We start from the raw sequence: 21,402 nt of genomic DNA, 5'->3' as shown, positions 1-21,402 counted from the left end.
GAAATAGGGGCTTCACATTTGCAGGCAATTACTGTACCAAAGTTGATAGAAGATTCCTAAGCATGAGCAGCATTCTATTAGGAATCTCAGCACCTTTCTACCTCTGGCATTTGTCAGGGGAGCTTCTCATCAAGGGTGTACTGTATATCTGGGATTTGGTGGTGAGGGATGCTCCTACTTCATCATTTCTATTGAGACTGTCCATTAATGTCTAGTAAATGTCCTTAAGCCTTGATTAATCTCTCTCTCTCTCTTTTTGTAGCTGTGTTGGTCCTGGAATATGAGGATATGAGAGAGACTGGGTGGGTGAGTTGATGAAAGAGACAAGCTTTTGAGCTTACATACCTGAAGAAGAGCTCTGTGGAGCTCGAAAGCTTGTTTCCTTTGCTAACAGAAATTGGTCCAATAAAACATGTTACCTCATCCACCCTGTCTCTCATTTGATTACTAAATGTCAGTATTGCAATGTCTGTATTGTAGATGCCTACCTTCTGGATTCTTTTTTTCCCCTGGTTGTCTTCCTACCAGGTGAATACCTGCAGTGCCTGTCTGTGGCTGGTATGCATTCACAAGCTGCAGCAGTTTGAAATTGACCTTTTTTCTTTCTGTTTCACTCTTTACCTGGATCTTACAATTTCACACAAGAGCCGGCTCTCTGCAAACTAAGGAAAATAACACTTCATTGATTCACATTTGAGAGGTGATATTTACAGCTATGGATATTAGAGACTTTTCTGAGAGCTTAATTTTAACAGAAACTGATAGTTTAGGACTACGCCGCTCCACACGAGTAAGTTTCAAGCCCTGCAAGTAATAAAGATATAGAAGAATTTTGTTCCTTAAAGGCAACAAATTGACTTGTACCCTTTTCACTAAAATTCAGTAGAAGTCTGTTTGCTTGTCTGTCCTGCAGCTCTGAAGTTTTGAGTGTTGTCTATAGTACCAATTGATCTCTGCAGTTTCAGGTTCATCTTTCAGTAGTACCTGTAGCACACGTGAAATATTTGTATTCTGTGTTCTTGAGGATTAAACAATTGAATTACATTGAAATTTTATTGAATAATAATCTAATGACATTGATTTTTTTATTTTATTTCTAAAGGTCCAATTAAGGTACACAATCATTATGTATTTTTTCCAATCCTCCAGGTTAAGTTGGTTTAAAAATGTATTGCAATCTAAAAATCTTTAGAATAAGAGGGAGTCTCCTTTTATACTGAGAAGTCAAACTTTGATTATTGGACTTCACAGTTTTGTAAATTCTCCGTAAAGACTGGTATCTTTCAGGTGATAGAAATTTCTATCTGAGCAGCAGCAGCCTCTCCATCCTGCTGAATCAATGTGCCTCAAACAGGATCTGAAAATACAATTTTTAGATGGAGAGTAACTCCTTCCCCATGTCTGTCTAGTCCTGGGCCTTGACTAAGAGCAGCAGATATGATATTGGACTAAGATCTCAAGAAGGAAAAAACATTTGGCTGCTTCAGATAATGTTAAACATACTTGTATGTGAAAGTGAACTAAATGCTTTTAGATAAACTTAATTTGTATTATGTAGTTCACTTGTTACTATACCCAAATTATGCTTATATGGAAAATGACTGCCAGAGGCTAGACTTGAATACAAGAGTACTGGTGTGCTCCACAGTATTGTGCCACTTTCTTTTTATGGAAGAGAGAATTTATATAATGCAATAAGAAGAAAGGGGGTTAAACAATCTTATTATAACATTTCATATAGATGAAGTGGCTTCCCCCACAAAACTGGGATTTATTATGCTAATAGAATACACAGAGGTTGAGATTTCATCATCTGCCTTTCCTGTCACCCATATGACTTTGGCATGTGGGTTGGAATAGCAGCTGCAGCCCTTCCTTTTCATTTGGATGTAGCAGACCCACTGAAGTTTTTAAAACTCAGGAACCTGGGATGGCACTTCTGGCCCCCTCCCCTTTGTTGTCATGCGTGCCTTTCAGAATCCTCAGTTAATATGTCATGAATACTAGTATAGGAATCTCAGATGGATGTGGGCCTGATACTAATAGAGATCAACAGAACACTGGATCCTGAGAGGACCAAAGGTCTAATCTGTGTTTCTAATGCATATTGTCATGATAAGTGGGTATCTCAGGATAATATATTAATACAACACGAAATGGATAACAAAGGTTTTAACAGTGAAGTGTATTCTGGGGTTTTGCATCACGTTACGGCTGACTTATTACAGTTGTTACAATCACCGCTAAAAACATTCTCGGTCTTTTGTTAAACCCACAGAAAAAGAAGGAAAACAATTAAAGCATTTGAAACTTAAAGAAGTAATGCTTTCATTTTAATAATTGCCCTCTTCCTTTAGCTGTATAGAGCCTTTTTTTAAATAAGGGAAAACCCCTGTTTTGATGATCTCTTTAGATTATATGAATTGTCCGTTTTTTAAGGTGAGGGTGTTATAAATCCAATCCTGTTTCTTTTAAGACAAAACAAAATGATTTCCCGTAAGAATAATAGCAAAAATAGGAAATGTGGCTTTTGTCTCTGATGCTCTCTTGCTTGCGACCTAGCTGTGAGAGAAGTACAGGGAAAGCACATGGGTTTATCCGTCACTGCAAGACTTGGAAAACAGCTACCAACAGCAAGCTGTTTTTAGGCATTACTTTTAGCTTCCCTTTCTGGTCACAGGTTTACTACAGCAGGGTTGCGAATAGTGGAATTATCTTGTCTGTCTAAGCCAGGCTATCTTTTTGCCTTTTGTTCAATAAAATAGGAAAGAGGATAAATGAGGTGGGGATGGAAAATGACAAGGAGGGGATGGTGTTAGGAACCTAACATCCCAGGTGGTGGTCACGATTTATCTGATGCTGGTGGAGGTGGTGATTACTGGTGAAGCCCAGCTCTGGGAGAAGCTGGGTAAGGTGTAAAGCCAGGAAGTTGGCCACAGAAAAAGGCTGCAGGGGCAGAATCTGCAGTCACTCTTTCGGCACAGAGATGAGGGTGGGAGGAAACCCAAAGGGGAGCAAAAACTGTGGGATCTTGTCCCTAATGAAGAGGTTTACCCAGAGGAGTTGCAGGGCAGAAAGTTAGTGGAAAGTAAAGTAGGCAGAAGCTCAGGGAAAGAGCAGCAGTGTTTGAGACCATGTAGTCCTTGGCTGCTGAGTATAGGGCCTCTGGGATGGAACCTGAAGTAACGGGTGGACCCAGATACATCTACTAGTCACTGGGAAGTGGTGCAGGACTGTTGAATGTGCCATACAGACAGCTGGTTTGGTGAGATTTTGATACCCTGAAAGGGGGGACAATACAGTGACATAGTTGGAGGGCTGAGTCCTAGAGAAAGCACCCAGAGTCCTGGTGAGAGAGAGAGAGAGAAGGGGTACTAATCCAGATGCGAGCTGATTTCCAGATGACCCACAAAGGAGCGTCCCCAGCAGTGAGTGTACTCATCACAACTAGCCTTTCTATCTCTGGGTCTTGTTTGCTTTTTACAAACCATTTAAGTAATGGGCTGTTGTTTTGGACAGTTGTAGGATACAGACCTCTGCACCTAAAACCTCCATCAAGAAGGTAATGGAAGATGTGTGCAACCAAAGAATGGAGGTCAGATTGTAGTTCAGTGTATCAACTTACCAGTCGGAGGACATCTTAGGGCTTATCTACACAGGCATTTTAGTTCGTGCTGAGTTGATGCGTACTAGTTGGTATGCAATATGTAATCTGCAGTAATAGTGTGCAAATGAGATAACTGTGTCTTGTTTCAATGCACATGATTGTGTACATGTGACAGGGGATTTGTGTGTGTGATTTGGCATTTCAGGTGGTTATCCCATGGTCCTTTGCTTCATTGCTGAACTGTGTTTATTCTGGCACTTTGTTTGCAGTGCATTGTGGAATACATAGTGGAAGCCAGTAGAATTCTGGGAGTTGGGGGCCAAACTCTGAAAATCCCATGATTCCTTGCCCTCTGTCCTGTGATTACTCTTTCTGGGTGGGCTAGCACCATTTGTTGAATTTCTGTCGGCCATCCTGGATGCAATAATGCTCTGTTCCACAGTGCTGGCAATCATGAATACACAGAGACTGCTTGCAATTTGGTTGAGTTCTCAGCATTGGGTGGCTTTGGCTTTCAACCACTGAGCAGCTGATGTGGCTACAACATCTGCAGCAGCAGAGAGAGAGAAAGAGGAGGAGAAGAATACGAAGCAACTGGTACTACGTAAGCTGTTCCTGGAACACAGTACAGAGTTGTTTCTGGGCTAGGGGAAAACAGAATCAATGGGTGGGAAAGCATCTCGTGGTGGTGGTGTTTTGCAGACCTGGGATGACCAGCAGTGGTGACAGAATTTCAGGATGGTGAAGGCAAACATTTTTTTGAAATCTGTGCTGAACTTGGAACAGTGGAGGGAGCACACTGCCATGTGGAATCCCATGCTTATTAAGAAAATGAGTTGCCATTGCCCTCAGGCAGCTGGCCACCCCTGACTGTTACTAGTCTGTATCTAACCAATTTGGCTTGGGAAGATTGGCTGTTAGGGGAGGGAGGCCTTTCTCATGCAGCTATGTGCTGTTATGCAGGAGGTATTGTTGTGCTGGGTTACAAAGCTTTATAACGCTTAGGAGATTATTGATGTCTTTGCACATATGGCGTTCCAGAATAGTGTTAGACCCCTGGGTCCCCTCATTTGCTTCCTGCACCAGTTTTTGGAGTTCATAAGCGGAGAAAGGGCTATTTCTCCAAGGCCTGATTGTCCACCAGAGCAGGTTCACAAACATACATGCAAGGTGGTCTGGAAAGCTCCCTGATGTTAGGATCTTTTAGAATCACCCCTGTTCACCTTAATGAATCACAGTGATCCTGAGGGTAGACTCCTCATGGACATTAATGGTGTGGAGATTGTTCAGGTCATCCTGGGAGATGGAGCTTATTTTTTATTTCCCAAGCTAATGAAGCCATTTACAGGGCACTTGGACAGAAGAAAGGAGCTGTTCTACTGTTGCCTTAGTAGTTGCAGAATAACTGTGGACTGTGCATTTGCCCATTGGAAAGTGAGATAGCACGATCTTATGACTAGGTTTGATGTTGCAAAATGACATCAGCCTACGATCATAGTTGCATGTTTGTTGCACAATATTGGTGAGAGTAAGGGAGAAAGTTTTATGAGTTGGAGGCTGAGGTGCAGATATTTGCTCAACACCATGAGCGGCCAGCAAGGCATCCACTGCGAAGTATAAACCATCTTGGCAATAATGTCAGGGATGCCTCTTGTTTTTACTTTGAGTCTGGTGCCTGAAAATGTGCAGCTGTCATCTCTGAGAAGGTAGGGGTGGGTGATGATTTTTATGGGAAGAGATGTTATGGTACTCTTTATGCTGTGTGTGCTTTTGAGTTGAAACAAACAAATGCCTTTGCCCTTCCCCCAATCTGATTCTGCTGTTAAATTGAATTTTTTTGTGCCATGCATTGCAGAAGCTTTGACTTTTTAAGTGGTTTTATTGTAAGCTTATGCCAGTAAATAATAACCAAAAATAAAATGTATAAACATTACAAACTCTGCTTGTAGTGATTAAAACATGGAGGAGAACAAAGGAGAGACAAGATGATGGTGATCAACAGGCAGTGGTGCTAGAAGGAGGGCTTTGGAATGTTTGACCGCTGGGAGGCATCCTCGGACAGAGGACTATTCTCAGGGGAAATAGAATTCTGGGATGGAGGTTGGCACATCTGATTAAAAGAGCTTTAAACTAGGAATTCAGGGGAGACTGTTTCGAGGTGCTCATGTAATCTCCATGCCCGATTCTGATATTGAATGGGAGGGAAAATCAAGTCAGAGCAGATACAACAATGGAGAAAAGAACAGCAGAGGCTAGGAGAATAGACATCAAGAGGAAAGAGTCTCATTGGTATTCGTGAGCAGTCAGGTGATGCTGGCTGTAGAATAATTGTACTTAATCGCGGGGAGGAATCTGGGTGAAGACGAGCAGAAACAACTAAGATGTCTACACCAATTCAGAAGTCTGGGTAACAAAATGGAGGGACTAGAACTACTGGTGCAGGAAGTGAAATCAGATGATATAGGGATAACAGAAATCTGGTGGAACAGTGGTCATGATTGGAGTACAGGTATTAAAGGGTATGTGCTGTTTGGGAAAGATGGAAATAAAGGTAAAGATGGTGGAGTAGCATTGTATTTTAATGACAAGGTAGACTTTAAAGAAGTTAGAAGTGATGGTATGGACGAAATAGAATCTGTTGGGTCAAAATTACATTGTGGGAGGGGAAGCTTAGAGAGAGGCGCAGAACCAGGTAGGGAGCTTTTTGGTCCCGCCCACCCCAGCACCAGCCAGGGTCCTGGGCCACATGCCACCACCCTTCCCCAGCATCTGTGGTGCCTCCAGGCAGGCCCTGCCCAGGTTTTAATCGTGGGTATTTTTAGTAAGTCATGGACAGGTCACGGGCCATGAATTTTTGTTTACTGCCCGTGACCTATCTGTGACCCTTACTAAAAATACCCATGACTAAAACGTAACCTTACTTATCAGTGCTGAATTGAGTGGAAGAATTACTTGTCTTGCTTACAGCACTCCTGCTAATATATCCCAGAATGATGTTGACTCATTCAACAGTATTATATTGTTGAATCATATTTAGTTTGATCCACTATAACTGCCAGATTCTTTTCTATAGTATTTCTTCCCAGGTGGTCTTATTTTGTATTTGTGCAGTTGATTGTTCCTTCCTAAGTGGGGTATTTTGCATTTGTCCTTATCTAATTTCATCCTATTGGTTTCAGACCATTTCTTCTGTTTATCAAGATCAACTGGAATTCTAATCCTGTCCTTCAAAGCACTCAGAATCCCTCCCATCTTGGTAATGTCCACAAAATTTGTGTACTCTATATGCCATTATTGAAATCATTTATGAAGATATTGAATAGAAACAGACTTGGTACAGCTCCTTGCAGGACTCTACTTGATATGACCTTCCAGCTCAATTGCAAACCATTGATAACTACTCTGAGTATGGTTTCGTAATCAGTTGTGCACCCACCTTATAATAGGTTGTTCTTGACCAGTCTTTCTCAAATGGGGGGGTCCCAACCCAAAAGGGGGTCACAAGGCTATTGTATAGGGATCGGGAGATCACAAAAAAAATTACCAGTGGGAGGAGGAAGGGGAGTAGAGCAGCCACCCAGCTCTGAAGGCGGCGCTGCTGCCAGCAACAGTGCAGAAATAAGGGTGGCAATACCATGAGTGTGCTCCTGTGACTATGTACAGTAATTTGCTATCACTTTTTTTGGCAGGGGGTCGCCTTGGTTGAGGCAATACTTCTCTAGTTAGTTTTATGTGAAGGTTTGTGTGAGACCGTATCAAAAGACTTCTTGAAGTCGAGGAATATCCCATCTACTGCTTCCCCCTATCATGAGCTAATTCCATTTAAATTAAACGGAAGGATAAATAAAAATGTCTGCAACTAGGGTCCTTGAAAACAAGGGGAAACATAATTTTTTTTAAGGGAGTTAGGGAAGTTGACTGGACTGAAACTCCTAAATCTGAATGTTTAGGAGGGTTGTAATTATTTTAAGAAATCTGCTTAGGTAAAGGTGGTAACTTGCTGAAAAGAAGTTTTAGTCTCAGAAGACTATTTTTACTTTTGTTGGCTAGTAATCCTTTCTATTTTATACCTACTTGGTATCACTTTTTTTGTGTAATAAACTTTTTTTTTTACTATAAACCAAATCAGTGCTGTGATTGAAATGAGTGTATGTCAAATCTTAAATCAATGAGCTGCAGTATATTGTCCCTTTTTAAAGGAGTAATGAACGTAACTTCTGTAGTGTTCAGTTAGAGGTCTGGACACTGCAGGGAGTCATCTCTGGAGAACTCAGGAGTTGGGGGTTACTATTTTGTTACCTGCAAGGCAAGGTTTAGGCTGTCAGAGTCCTGAAGAGTTTGCTGGCAAAGTAGACAAGCTGATAAGTCAAGGAGTTGTCACATAGCTTGGCAGTAACAAATACGAATACAAATACCTTTTTCTCCTCTCCATCTCAGTAAGTGAGAGTTTTGCATGTGTAGACGCTTGTAGAGGCTTTGTGCTGGGAGAGAAATTGAGCCCTGATTAGGGCATGGGGCTGCTTTGAGTAGGGGTCCTATAAAGGTAGCCAGCCAGTCAGGCCCAGACAGTGGCACAGGAGCCAGTAAACAGAGCTGTAATCAGGGGAGTTTGATTTTGGGTTTGTTTTTGCTGTGGGTGCTGGTGTTTTGGTGTGGTTTGTGTTTCCCAGATTAACAGGATTCAGGTGGGAAGGCTCTGACAGATACAGAGGCAGCAGTGGGAGTGACCCAAGTAGTGGAAGACACAATGAAGATGACTGGATGTGGAAGCTGCCGGGTGTACATGATCCTGGAGGGGGTACCTGGAAAGAGTTTCGTCTGCATGAAGTGCCGTCTGATAGAGCTGATGGAAGAAAAGATCCGAGGATTGGAGATGCAGGTGGAAAGTCTGGTTGAGTTTAGAAGGGGGTTTGAGCGGATTGTGGAGCAAAGACATGAGGTGACTGAAGGGAAAAGGTCAGATATGCAGATGGAAGCAGGACCGAAGAACTCTGAGGGGAGACTGCTGGGTGAAGAAAATGGACAGTGGAAGCATGTGACCAAGAGAACCAGGCAGAGGAAAAGATGGCTAGTGAGGGAGAAATAGAGCTCAAGAACAGGTTTGCAGAGTTGGAAAATGAAGAAGGGGCTCAGCAGGTGGTCACTGAAGGTGGAAGGGCAAGGAAGAAGAGAAGAGCGGCTAGTCCTATAGGAAAAGGGGAAGAGTCAATGGAGACTACACCAAATATGAGCCTCAGGAGGATACAGGATGGGTTGAAGAGGATTACATGGGACAATAGGAATGGAAAGAACTTGCAGCCAGAGGGAATAGGGAGAATCGCACAGTTACCAGGAAAAGGCAGGTCTATGTGATCGGGAACTCCTTACTGAGAAGAATGGACAGGCCTGTAACCAGAGCTGATCCAGAGAATAGAAGAGTGTGCTGTCTTCCAGGTGCTAAGATACGGGATGATTGGAGAATTGGTCTGGTATCAACAAGACTACATTCAATAAGGACAAGTGCAGAGTACCTCACTTGGGAAAGAAGAATGAAATGCGGAATAACTAGTTGGGAGGTAGCACTGCTGAAAAGTACCTGGATCACAAATTGAATAGGAGTCAACAATGTGGTGCAGTTGAGAAAAAAGGCTAATATTCTGGGATGTCTAACTTACAACACTCCTGATAATACAGGAGAGGTAACTGTTCCACTGTATTCAGCAATGGAAAGGCCTCAGCTTGAGTACTGTATTCAATTCTGAGTGTCACACTTCAGGAAAGATGTGGACAAACTAGAGGGGGAGTCCAGTGGAGAGCACCAAAAGTGATAGGTTGGGTTTTCTAAACTTCTGAGGACAGGTTGGAAAAAAAATTGGACGTATTTAGTCTTGAGAAGTGAATGAGTGGGGGACCTGATACTAGTCTTCAAATATGTTAAGGGCTGTTGCAAAGAGGATAGTGATGAATTGTTCTCCATGTCCATTGAAGACAGAAGTAGTAATAGGCTTAATCTGCCACAAGGGAGAGCTAGGTTAGGTATTAGGAAAAACTTTCTAACTAAATGGGTAGTTAAGCACTGGAATAAATTACCAAGGGGAGGCTGTGGAATCCCTAAAATTGGAGGTTTTTAAGAACAGGTTAGACAAACATCTGTCATGGATGATATAGGTATACTTGACCCTGCCTCAGCAGAGAAGATTGGACTAGATGACCTGTTGAGGTCCTTTCCAGCCCTACGTTTCTATATTCCTGAGGAAATTCTGAGCCAAAACGTGTAAAATTCTGTGCACAATATTTTAAAATTCTGCATATTTTATTTGTCAAAATAACACAATATAGTCACGCCTTTTTCAATTATTTTGGTAATTTATTTCAAAATACCTGTCAGCACGTATGTCTGTAACAATACAGACAACCAAAAAGATTTGGGAAATGTTTTTTGACAAATGGATTCCTTACTAGGCATATTAGCACACTGATATGGCTCCACAGAGCAGATGGCAATACTAATATTTCCATGTATGTCCAGCACAGAAGACTTTAAGGGTATGTCTATACAGCGCCCCGCCCTGCAGGGTCCTAGAACCCAGGCTCCAACCTCAGCAATGAAACAGCCCCACTGCCCAAGCGGCACAAACCTGAGTTGGCTGGTATGGGCCAGCCTCTGGTTTTTCTTTGCTGTGTAGATATAGCCCATAGCACATTGTTAGGACTGAAGTTAGGCCATGATCTGTTACAGCACTTAAATAGGTGCATAAAGTTCAGCACCTGAATATCCCCATTGGAATTAATGCTTTGGCAGATCGGGGCCTTAGGGCATGGCATGGCTGAGTAGTATTCAGCATGTCACTGTGTAGTCACTGGACTAGAAAGTCAGTTGTTGCAGACAGTAGATGAGAAGGGCAATGGGAGTGGAGGCTCCAGCAGGGCAGTGCGGAGTGGAGGCTACTGGCTGCACAGAGGTGAGGGATCACTATGCAGCCCTCTTCTGGGACACAGACTTGGTGGTGAGGCTGCACCTGACCCTGACACTGTGCAAGGGCTGGTCCTGCCCCTCTGTGCCGGGTGGGCATGCATGGCCAGCTCTGCCCCCATCCAGGTGTGGGGGAAGCAGACTTAGCCCCACACCTGGATCCCCCACGCGAAGCCCCTCCACACTTGTATCCTGGCAGGCTTATCTGGATGTGCATGGCTCTGTGGAGTGTTGAGCATGGGGGGGAAATCTAGATATACAGGGGCTTGGGGTGGTGGTGGGGGGTGCGGTCTGAGTGCAGGGGGAATAGGACTGGGGAGCTACAGATGAAAGTGTTTGGGGCTCAGTGGGTGGGGTCTGGCAGGATGTGGTAGGGGTCCAGATGCAAGGGGTTTGCGGGCAACTCGCCATACAGTGACCCCTTCCCCCTGCAACTGAGGAGCAATGGGGACAAGAAGCATGGGAGGGTGTGGCAGGGGAGATTTCCGTGCGTGGGTCTGACACAGCCCTGGGAGTGGCCCATGCAGGGGAAGAAGGCCTTAGCCCAGCCAGGACTAGCATCTGGAGTCTAGTGCATGGTAGGAGCCACCAGCCAGGGCGTCCCCGGCCCTGCATCTCCCTGGCTACAGGCGCACTGCAATAGCGAGCGAGAGGGACAGTCTTGCACGCACACCCAGCCCCGTCCCCTGAAGCAGTGATCTACATCTCTCCTGGCTGCTCCTGACCGACACATGCCTGATCAGGACTGCTGCCTGGGAGGGGCTCATGAATCACTTATTCTGCTGGGAAAGAGTAAAATCTGCAAGGATATTAATTTTCTGCTGCGCAGTGGCTCAGAATTCCCGCAAAGTAATTTTTATGCTTGTGAATGTCCATGCTAAAACTGAGCAATTCTCAGCCTAAGATTAATCTCTCCTTCATTTTTACAGAGAAATAGATTGGGTTGTGCACCGATTATTTGAACCCTCAGTGGCTTCCAGTCTTTTTATGAAATATATAAGCCAGTGGAAAGCCATTATGCCCCCTTTGTCTACCTGATTGCAATAATGATGAATGGTATCTGATATATCTCAACCATTTACTTTAAGAGCTGTGCAGCTATGCTATCCCTAACTTAATCTTCTCCTGTATGAATCCCTGTTTGCAATGCTGTTACAAGGCGCATATACCTCAGCGAGGAGCAGTAGTCTTACATGTACAGCCATGCAATATTCATGTCTACGCATATCTCTCATGTGAACTGTGAATACTAACCAAACCTTTTTTTTAGTGTAACAGCTGTTTCAAACTTTTCAATTTCAGACCACTACAGTTTCATTATATAAATCTGCCATGTTGGCGGGGGGGGGGGGGGGGCGAGGTTGCAGATGTTATGAGTGTGCAAATGGGGTTGGAGGAGACGGTGGCATTTGCCAGGTAGGAAAGATGCTGGAAGGGAAAGGGAAACTAGTGGACGAATACATACCCTCCATGGCATGGGTTTGTAAAAAGTTGATGGTTGGGGCTTCAGCATGATAGAAACTTATTACCCTGCCCAGTCGCCACTTTGAAAGTGTGTTTTGGGTGGGGCAAACAAGGGGGCGGGGGACGGTGTTTGGGGAGGGAGGGAATCAAGGTTTGGAGAGTTGGAAAGGTTCCTAGCTTCTGTTTGCCCCAAATGGCAGTGGCCAATGGGCACTTGGAACAGAAGCTAGCACAACTGTATAGCCTAAAAATCAATTGTAAAGATAGGTAGGTAAGTAGATACATGCTGCAGATCTTCCTCCTGGGCCCAAGGCTGGGAATTGGTCTGGCCTCTTACATAGCTGTCCTCAGGATTTGGAGTTCTGAAGAGATCCTGCTATACAAAGAGAGCTCTTCACTTGTCGTCCTTGTCATTGTCCTCTTTCAGTGAACTATGGTTCCCATTGGGAGGGAGATGAGGGCCACAGTCTCCCCGCTGGGAGCAGCGGCACCACTATCCACAAGGGTTCTGTAGCGGCATGTCTGTCCAACGTCTCATAAAATAGATTACATGAGCAGCACTGGACTTGTATTTTGACACTCCTCTGTGTGTGTGTGTGACATTTTCCTGATTTCTTGTTACGACATTGGTCAGTGTCCTGGCTGTGACCCGTATTAGTCATCTGCTTAGCAATGTTGTCTAAGTTTCTTATTGCGGTGGTTGGTTGCAAGAGCTTGCTGGACTGTCTCTTCTCCCCAGATGGTGAGGCGGTCAGGGATCCTGCCACAGCTCCAAGTAGCTGCACAAAGAATGGTGTAGTGTTGCTGGAATAATATTACTGTAATGATGATGGATTTGAATCTAGGAGCAAATGGACTGATCCTGGCCCTGTGTCAGGTGTTTAAATGGGGGAGGGGACATCTGGTCACCTTAACCCCAGAACACTGAGGGCATACTGGTAAACAGGCGGGTCAGTCATGGACTCCCACAAAGCCGTGTGGGATAGCAGTTGGATGACTGCCAACGTAGTGTGTAGAAGCATTGTGTGTACACGAACCATAGTTGACATCAAACATACGCCACTTTAAAGGCAGAATGCAGAGTTGGCAGGAAATGGGGAGCTACAGTGCTTTAAGGGTTTGTGTCATGTGTCGGCAGACATTTTCAATGCAAACTAACATGAGTTAGTGTGGACTGACCTCCTGTTGTCTTCCCCGCCCCCAATGTAGACAAGTCTTTCATTCAAATTAACAATAGTAAAACAATAAGTGACTGGTGACATTGATGTATATACAACCCCATCCATCCCTCCTCCCCCAGGGTGTTTTTGGTTCTGAATGAGTAGCTTTAGAAAACAGACTTAATTACTTGTGTAAATTTGTAAAGCAGAATTTCGAAACTTTTTTTTTTTGTCGCAGCTTTGCCTGAGCCACAGAATGTGAACACAATATGAACACATGGCATTTATGAAACTTTTTTCTTTCTTAAACCAAACTATCCAAAATACCCTATAACACCAGATAACTTGCTTTGACCAGCTCCTTTCAAAATATGTTGACTGGCTCTTTGGTAAGTCTTCCTAAGCCTGTTAGGTAGAGAGAGCGGTTTAGACATTCATAGACCATAACAAAATATTAAGAGCCTAAAGAACGTAAGTAATTTTGAAAAAGTTTAAAATTGTCAGTTTTATATTGTGTGACACATCTGCTGCTGTTCTTCTGGTTCGTGGCTGGAAATTGATTGTGAGCCAGTAGGAGAAGGCTCTATAGTTGTAGAGAGGATGACTGGAGACCTGGGGGGACAGTGCAGGAAGAGGCTGTTCGTGCTGGCTGAGCTGGGGTTTCCAAAGTTACTTGTATGCAGTTGGGTCTGTTTTGATATGAGTAATGTAATGTGTTTCAATTACACCCTACCTGGCTCTGTGACATCAATCCCATTCAAACAACAAAAACTACTTTGCTTCTTGGTACCAAAACTTGCCGCCACTGGGCTGAGGCCAACAATATTAAGTTTTTAAGAAAACTCCATGTGTTTTCTAAACAGAGCGTTTGTTGAAGATGACCTTGGAGGACAGACGCAAAGAATATGTGAGGGAGCATGTTCCATTGAAAGACATTCCAACATGGATGGAAGAAATGAAAAGCAAGAACCAAAGTGACGGTATGTAAAGAAGATGTTGGGTGGGCGGGGACCTGTAAAGAAATTAACTATATATATTTCTCTGTACATATAGGTAACATTATCTGCAGTCTAAGTTAATTGCATTATACTTAAAAAAATTAATTCTGTATCCATACTGCCTTCTTAATTGTTGGGATTGAAAAATGGCACTTTTTTCTTGTGTTTAGCCTACTAGGAGTTACATAATGTAGATAATTTTGGTCTTGGTTCTTAGTCAGTTGCAAATGCATGCAATCTACAGTATCTAGCATGGACCTAATTTTCCAATAATTCTATCTAGAGTGTACTGATACCAGTGGCTTGATACCCTTAAAAGACCTGGACTTTACAGCATTTCCTAAAGCATACAATTGAGGATTTGTATGTGGGTGTGGAACTGAAGATCCTTTTTACAATCACTCTGCTGGCAGCCCCCTTTCAGCTTGATTTAGGGAAATCTAGTTGGAGAGCCTCTACATATTGCATTGATGGCAATATTGTATGGAGAGAGGTGGTGTTTCTCAAGCAACCAGGTTCCAAATCATTTTGTGCTGTATTGGTTTCAACCAATACCTTGAATTTCACCTGAGAATCTATTGGTGGTCCGTACAAATTATGGAGTGCTGGTGTTATATGCTGTGTGTGTATATATAGGGTATTGCCTAAAGAGTAGGGGGCACTGGCTTCAGTTTTTAGATGTCTCAGCTTATGTAGAGTTGATTTACAGTAGCCTAGTCCTAAGGTGCTAAAGGCATAGGTAGTAGTAGCCAAGGTCTACATTTAAGGGATGTAATAGCACTCTATTTTAGTCTTTCTATTCTATAGGTTTTAATACTGCATTGATATTATACTATCTGAGCACCTTCCTGTAGCATAGGGGTTCTCAAACTTCATTGCACCGTGACACCCCCCCCCCCCCCGCGACAACAAAAATTACTATATGACCCTAGGAGAGGGGACCAAAGCCTGAGCCCACCCAAGCCCTTGACCCTGCGGGGCGGGAGAGAAGCTGAAGCCCAAGGGCTTCATCCCCAGGCAGGGGAGCTGGAACCTGAACCTGCCACCCAGGGCTGAAGCCCTTTGGCATGGGGTTTGGCCCTGGGCGGTGGGGCTTGGGATTCAGCCCTGGGCACTAGCAAGTCTAAGCCAGCCCTGGTGACCCCATTAAAATGGGGTTGGGACCCACTTTGGGGTCCCCACCCACAGTTTGAGAAATTCTGCTGTAGTGCATTAAGCTGTGAGACAGTGCATCTGTGATGTGTTTTGGTTCTCATCTTCTCCCCAAGGGAGCAGCATGTGCAGTGTAGTCTCCTGTTTTGGTAGCTGTTTTAATGAACATATATGTTGCCATATGTTTGGAGAAGGCAAGATCAAAGAAATGTGCCTTGCACTTGGAGCCCAAAGTGATGAGGTTTGTGTTGGCTCTTAGTTCCTGAGGGAGTTCATTTGTCAGTCTCTGACCAACCCCTAAAAAAAGTTTTGTTTTCCCTTCCTCCCCCTCTTTGAGGCACATTTTACTCTTATTGTCCTATTGTGACAGAGGAGTGTAGTTATCAACCATGGTCTTCACCCCAGAGCTTTGGATGATCTTATAGATACCCTGGACCTAGACCATGGAGTGCTTTGAAGATAAGCACAAAGACCTTGAACTTGATGGGAAATTCTATGGGAAGCCATTGTAGAGAGCAGAGGACAGGTTTGATGTATTCATGGTAAGATGTGCTGCAGGGTTATGTATTAACTGGAGTTTCTTAAGTGGTGAAGGTTTCATGCCCAGATATACTGTATTGTTGCAGTCCTGCTGAGAGGTGACAAAGGCATGCATAATTGAGTCCAGGTCTTTGTCCCAGGATGGGATGGAGTGTCTCAGCCAACCGGAATGGTAGAAAGCATTACTTGCCAATACTCTAGATAGGCACAGAAAGGGAAGAAGTGCTTGAGGGCCATACTGCTATGAGAGCATCCAGGAACAGCCAATGATTTGATAAGATGGTCAGATTGTAAACCTTGGTACTAAATAGCAAACTTCCTGATGCTGATAGAATGTGCTCCAGTTCCTTTTCTTGTGTGGTATGGTGTTTTTAAAAAAAAAAAAAAAAAAAAGTGTTCAGGAATATCACTTCTATCTTGTCCAAATTAATTCAGGTAGTTAGGCCTCATCTATGCTCACTAATTAAGGCAAAAGGTCTGAACATCTGTGGACTCTATCCAATGTGCATATCAGGAGTTGGCTCATAAGTATCATCACCTTACTTACATAAAAAAACACAAGTATCCAGACTACTCAGATTTGAATGTTTTATTATGAAATTGCCTCAACTGCCTCTTCTAGTTAATATTGATTAATTACAAGGCCGGATCTTCCATACCCACATGGAAGGGTCATGTCCCCTTCACCAGGTCTCCCTTCTCCTTTGCCCACCATGCCTCGGTTGGGGTCCCATTCAGGCAGAGCCTGTCTACTGGAACACTGTGAGCAGCCTCTGTCATTGTTCTCCACACACTGCACTCCTAGGATTGCCAACTTTCTAATCGCACAAAACTGAACATTCTAGCCCTACTCCCTGCTCACTACATTCCCCCTCTCTTGGTGGCTTGCTGTCACTCACTTTCACTGGGCTGGGGCAGGGGGTTGGGGTGCAGGAGGGGTTGAGGGCTCTAACTGGGGGTGTGGGCTCCGGGGTGGGGCTGGGGATGACAAGTTTGGAGTGCAGGAGGGGGCTTCAGGCTGGAGGGTGGGGCTGAGAGATTTGGAGTGTGGGAGGGGGCTGCAGGTTGAGGTAGGGGGTTGGGGTGCAGCAGAGGGTACGGGTTCTGGGCTGGGGGTGTGGGCTCTGGGATGGGGCTGGGGATGAGGGGTTTGGGGTGTAGGAGGGGGCTTCAAGTTTGGGGGGGGGCTCGGGGTTGGGGCATGGGTTTACCTCAGGCGGCTCCCAGTAAGCAGTGCGGCAGGGCCAAGGCAGGCTCCCTGCCTGCCCTGACTCCGTGCTGCACCCTGGAAGTGGCCAGCAGCAGGTCTGGTTCTTAGGCTGGGGTCGGGGGGAGGGATCAGGAGGCTCTGTGCACTGCTCTCACCTGCAGGCACTGCCTCCCACTGCCCCCAGTTCCTGGCCAGTGGCAGTGCGGAAATGATGCTTGGGGCGAGGGCAGTGCACGGAGCCCCGTGGCTCCCCCGCCTAGGAGCCAGACCTGCTGGCCGCTTCGGAGGCGCAGTGCGGTGCCAGGACAAGTAGGGAGTCTGCCTTAGACCCGCAGCACTGCCAACTGGACTTTCAATGGCCCGGTGGGTGGTGCTGACCAGAGCTGCCAGGGTCCCTTTTCGACCGGGCGTTCCAGTCCAAAACCAGATTGCCTGGCAACCCTATGCTTTCCTGCAACCATAGATATGGGGCTTAGAATTCTGTCCTCAACCATTGTGAGATGGCTTAAAGTGATGACCTGGATGAATACGATGATTAAGGTAACTATAGATATGAAGGTTAAAACTCCTCCCACAAGCTTTGTCTCTGTTTAAATGTGAATCTGAAGCAGCCACTTGGAAGGGTTTCAGGAACTGGGAGTCTCCTCTGGGTAATCTGGATGACCCAACAGGTTTGCAGGCCCCAGTAGCATATGGGTAGATGACTATACCATCTAGTCATCAATCCATTCTCCATTATTTGAAATGGAGGTCTACATAAGAGGCTGAAATTTTTCAAATATTCATATGGTTTGAGTGAATCTGTATTACAGTAGCACAGTAGTCCTCAGATTTTTCAGGGATGTGCCCCCCCCCCCTTACCCTTGTCTGTGCCAGGGGGCGGGGCTGAGTCAGAGCTGAGAGTGGAGTGGGGTTGGATGGTCTCCCTCCCTGCTCCCTGAGGGGGGACTGGCTCAGGCTCCACTGCGCACCTCTAAATGTTCCTCAGTGCCCACCTAGGGAGGTGTGCCCCACAGTTTGAGGACCTCTGCAGTAACACATAGAGCCTCCTTTGTGGTAGGCATTGAACATACACTTAAGTCAGTCCCTTCCTCAAAGAGCTTACTGTCTACATAGTATTTCTTCGCATGTCCTTTTGTCTATCTTAATTTTATGCATGGAGAAATGAGTGCATGGAGACTGACTTTCCTAAGCTCATCTAGAAAAATCAGAGAGAGTTGGGAATCTTCCAAGGCTTAACCACAAGACCATTCTTCCTTTCTACACATTAAGCTATTTTCTGAACTTTACTAAACTTGAAAGTCAGTGAGGCTTACAAATACTGACTGTTAATGTCACTATCTTCTTTGGTTTTTGAGAGCATGATACTGTTCTGCATATTTGCTTCATGAAACCACTGTCTCACTTGACACAGGTTAGACAGCGTGCTAATCCCATTGGTGAATTTCACTTCTCCTGTATGTTTTGTCTATACAACATTGATTTTGCTTTCTTTCAGTTAGTGCTTAGTGTGCTGCAGAAATGCTGGAAGGCAAAAGCTGAGCTGAAACACTTTCTTTCCCCCACTCTGTTTAAGCTTTTGTTACATTGTATATTTATGAGAAGATAATGTCTGCAGTTTCTTGCATTTAAATTTGTTTTATAAAAAAGCTGTGGAGGAAAAGTAACCTTTTAGAAAGATGGGCTGATACTCAATAAGCCAGATAATTCATTTAAAATGTGGAAAATATTAAGAGAAACATTTCTTATGAATGTGGTGGTTCACACTCTGTATGTAGTATAGCAAAGTCCCCTCCTCCCCCCAGTACTTGTACATTGATGCTATTCTGCAAAGCACTGAGTATATGTGAAAGTAGTACTTCTGAACTTAAATATTTAGAGTACAGAGTTTGGACCTTTTTTCTGACCTAGAACTCTTGGTTTTTTAAAGTAATTTTTCTTTAAACATAAATGTTGTGTTTCTGCCCCCTTTTTGTTGTAAGTGAGTAATAAATTCTTCAAAGCTCTAGACGTTTTGAAATATAGGATTTGACATATAGATTTTTGACTGTACTTGGTTCGTCATCCTGCCAATTCCTGGTGCTTCAGAGGAAGATGAGCACACACTTTAACCCAGATACATCTGACGAGTTGTGCTGCATAGCGTGTACAGCAGTAATTCTTTCCTGATAACCAGCAGGTGAGTGGCTTATGACTAGATGTAATGAATAAATAAAGGCACTTCCAGCATTTTAAAAACTTTTTTTTTTTTTTGGTAGTACTGCAGTGTGTTAGGAACCCTTCCTAAACAACTCTTGTGATGTTTTGTGCCTTGAGATGTTCTCAGTCGAATGGCCCAGTATGTAGGGGCAAGGGCAACAACAAACGAGCACTTCTTTTTTCTTTGATATACGTTATATCTATTTTTATTCCATATTACTCTTTGAGCATGTCCGTCTCAGTTAGTATGTTGCTCAACAAAGTGGTTGCATGATTGAAAAGAAGGTAGAGGTTGTGCAGATGAGCTCAGAAGATCCTCCTGTAGATGAGGGCCAAGGTGGAAAGTTAACTTCCTTCACTAATGAGCCTGGTCTCATCAGCAGAATAGTGTTAGTAGGGAAGGCTGAATAAATACAAGTGCTAGTTACTTGTTATAAAAGTCAGATGCTACTTACTACTATAAATGTAGTATTTGACTTACCACAGGCAGTGAATTCCACAGGCCACCAAGAAGCTGGGCAAAGTGACTTCCTTTTTATTCTAACTTTCTTGTCATTTAATTTTAAGAACTTCCTTTGACTGGATAAGGTTAAAAAAGGAAGAACAGAGCAGCTTACTCATATAATCAAGTCTTTTCTAACCTGCTTCTCTTCTAAGCTAAATAATATTAATGTCTGCAGTCCTGTCATACAGGTCCTGCCATACCTCTAGCCCTCTTTGCCCATGTGTGGACCTTATTAATCTCTTTGGAATTTTTTTTTGAAGGTGATATGACCAAAACTGAATGCACTGATCCGTTCTGTGTATTCTTCTTTAATATGTTGTCACTCACTTCATCTACAGTAGTTGCCAAGGGCAGGATGTAATAAAAACACATCTATGGGGCTTTCACAGCATAGAACAGTTGTTTTTTTTTACCCACAGTACAGAAACCAATATTTTTAAAGTTACTTGGACAGAGATGGTTGATAGGATGCTATCTACTGAAAATATAGATATCGCCTGAAATGATAATATTGACTCTTGCCAAGCACTTGTAGGGATCAGAAAGTAGTTAAGATTCAGAGTCTAGTCAGTCACTAACTTCTCTTGAGTCATGGTAGTTATGATTATTTTGGTGTGAACACTTGTCCACCAGGGGCAGTACTGGGATCACCAGCTTGCTTTGCAAAAGCCATAAAACTGCTTCCAGATAGTAACTTCTCCTACCGCGGCTGTAATGGATTTGAACCAATAACCCAAAAGTAAGAAACAATATATCTCCTCACTAATGCTCTGAGCAATCCACTACAGCTCTTGATTTAAGATGGGCCACAGAATATGGACTCAACAGGTTTTTTTGTTTTTTGCTTTTTTTAAAACACGCAGCATATTTCAGAAAAGAGATTTTTTTTTCCTTTTGAAATTTACGTCTGTTTCTCTCTTTTAGCTAAGAAACATCCTAGCAGTGTCATCTTGAACTATTATAGTTAAGGATTAATTCTCAATTTTGCATTGCATAAATTCAGCCATTTCAATTCATTGTGATAACTTCTATGTGACACTTCAGTCTGTTTTAAAATTGTAATCTGTTTTCTAGAATTCCTAAATGGATTAAGCTGCTTCTTCAGTTACAAAATGGTCAAAATAGATCTCTGTAGTTTCTCTGACATGCTCCAATGAGAATGGTTTGACTTTTAAATAAGGTCACCAATGCTGATTTTGTGCAGACTAATGTATTCAGGAAAATATTTGGCCCCAGCAGTAGGGAGGGGTGGATGGGAAAAGAAGAGAACCCAACTCCATGGTGAACAGCTGATGTTTGTGAGCTCCCACTTTTTGCATTGGTCTCATTACTCTTGTCTTTGCCACAACCCTTTCCCTAATTCTCCTATCTCTGAATTGTAGTTATGCAGTCAGTGTTAAATAGCCATAGGGTTTTGTGCTGCCAGCAGTGGGGAATATGTTCTGTACCTGGGGATGAGGAATTTCCTTGTGCATACAACTGTAGTCAGGTATCTGGGTTCTGGGGAATGGTACTTGCACCACTGGGTTTGTTGCTGGCTGGAAGACTTCCACAGCCAGAAAGATCCTTAGCCAGTAATCTGCTGTGTAGGGAAGCGGCCCTTCTCCAGAAGTCT

At 43.8% G+C, this 21,402-nt stretch overlaps 1 protein-coding gene across 1 annotated transcript in view; it reads left to right on the top strand.

Annotated features, from left to right (window-relative positions):
• Positions 1-21,402, top strand: part of MACROD2 (mono-ADP ribosylhydrolase 2) — a 1,318,211-nt gene that overhangs the window by 2,947 nt on the left and 1,293,862 nt on the right. Inside the window, exon 2 of the mRNA XM_073339564.2 lies at positions 14,047-14,163. Within this exon, the coding sequence (XP_073195665.1) occupies positions 14,047-14,163 (117 nt within the window). The remainder of the gene's footprint in view (positions 1-14,046; positions 14,164-21,402) is intronic.

This window comes from Lepidochelys kempii, chromosome 3 (assembly GCF_965140285.1).
Source record: "Lepidochelys kempii isolate rLepKem1 chromosome 3, rLepKem1.hap1, whole genome shotgun sequence".
NCBI classification, from domain to species: Eukaryota; Metazoa; Chordata; order Testudines; family Cheloniidae; genus Lepidochelys; species Lepidochelys kempii.
Note: the sequence above shows the minus strand (reverse complement) of the source record. Positions and strands in the feature narration are given on the sequence as shown.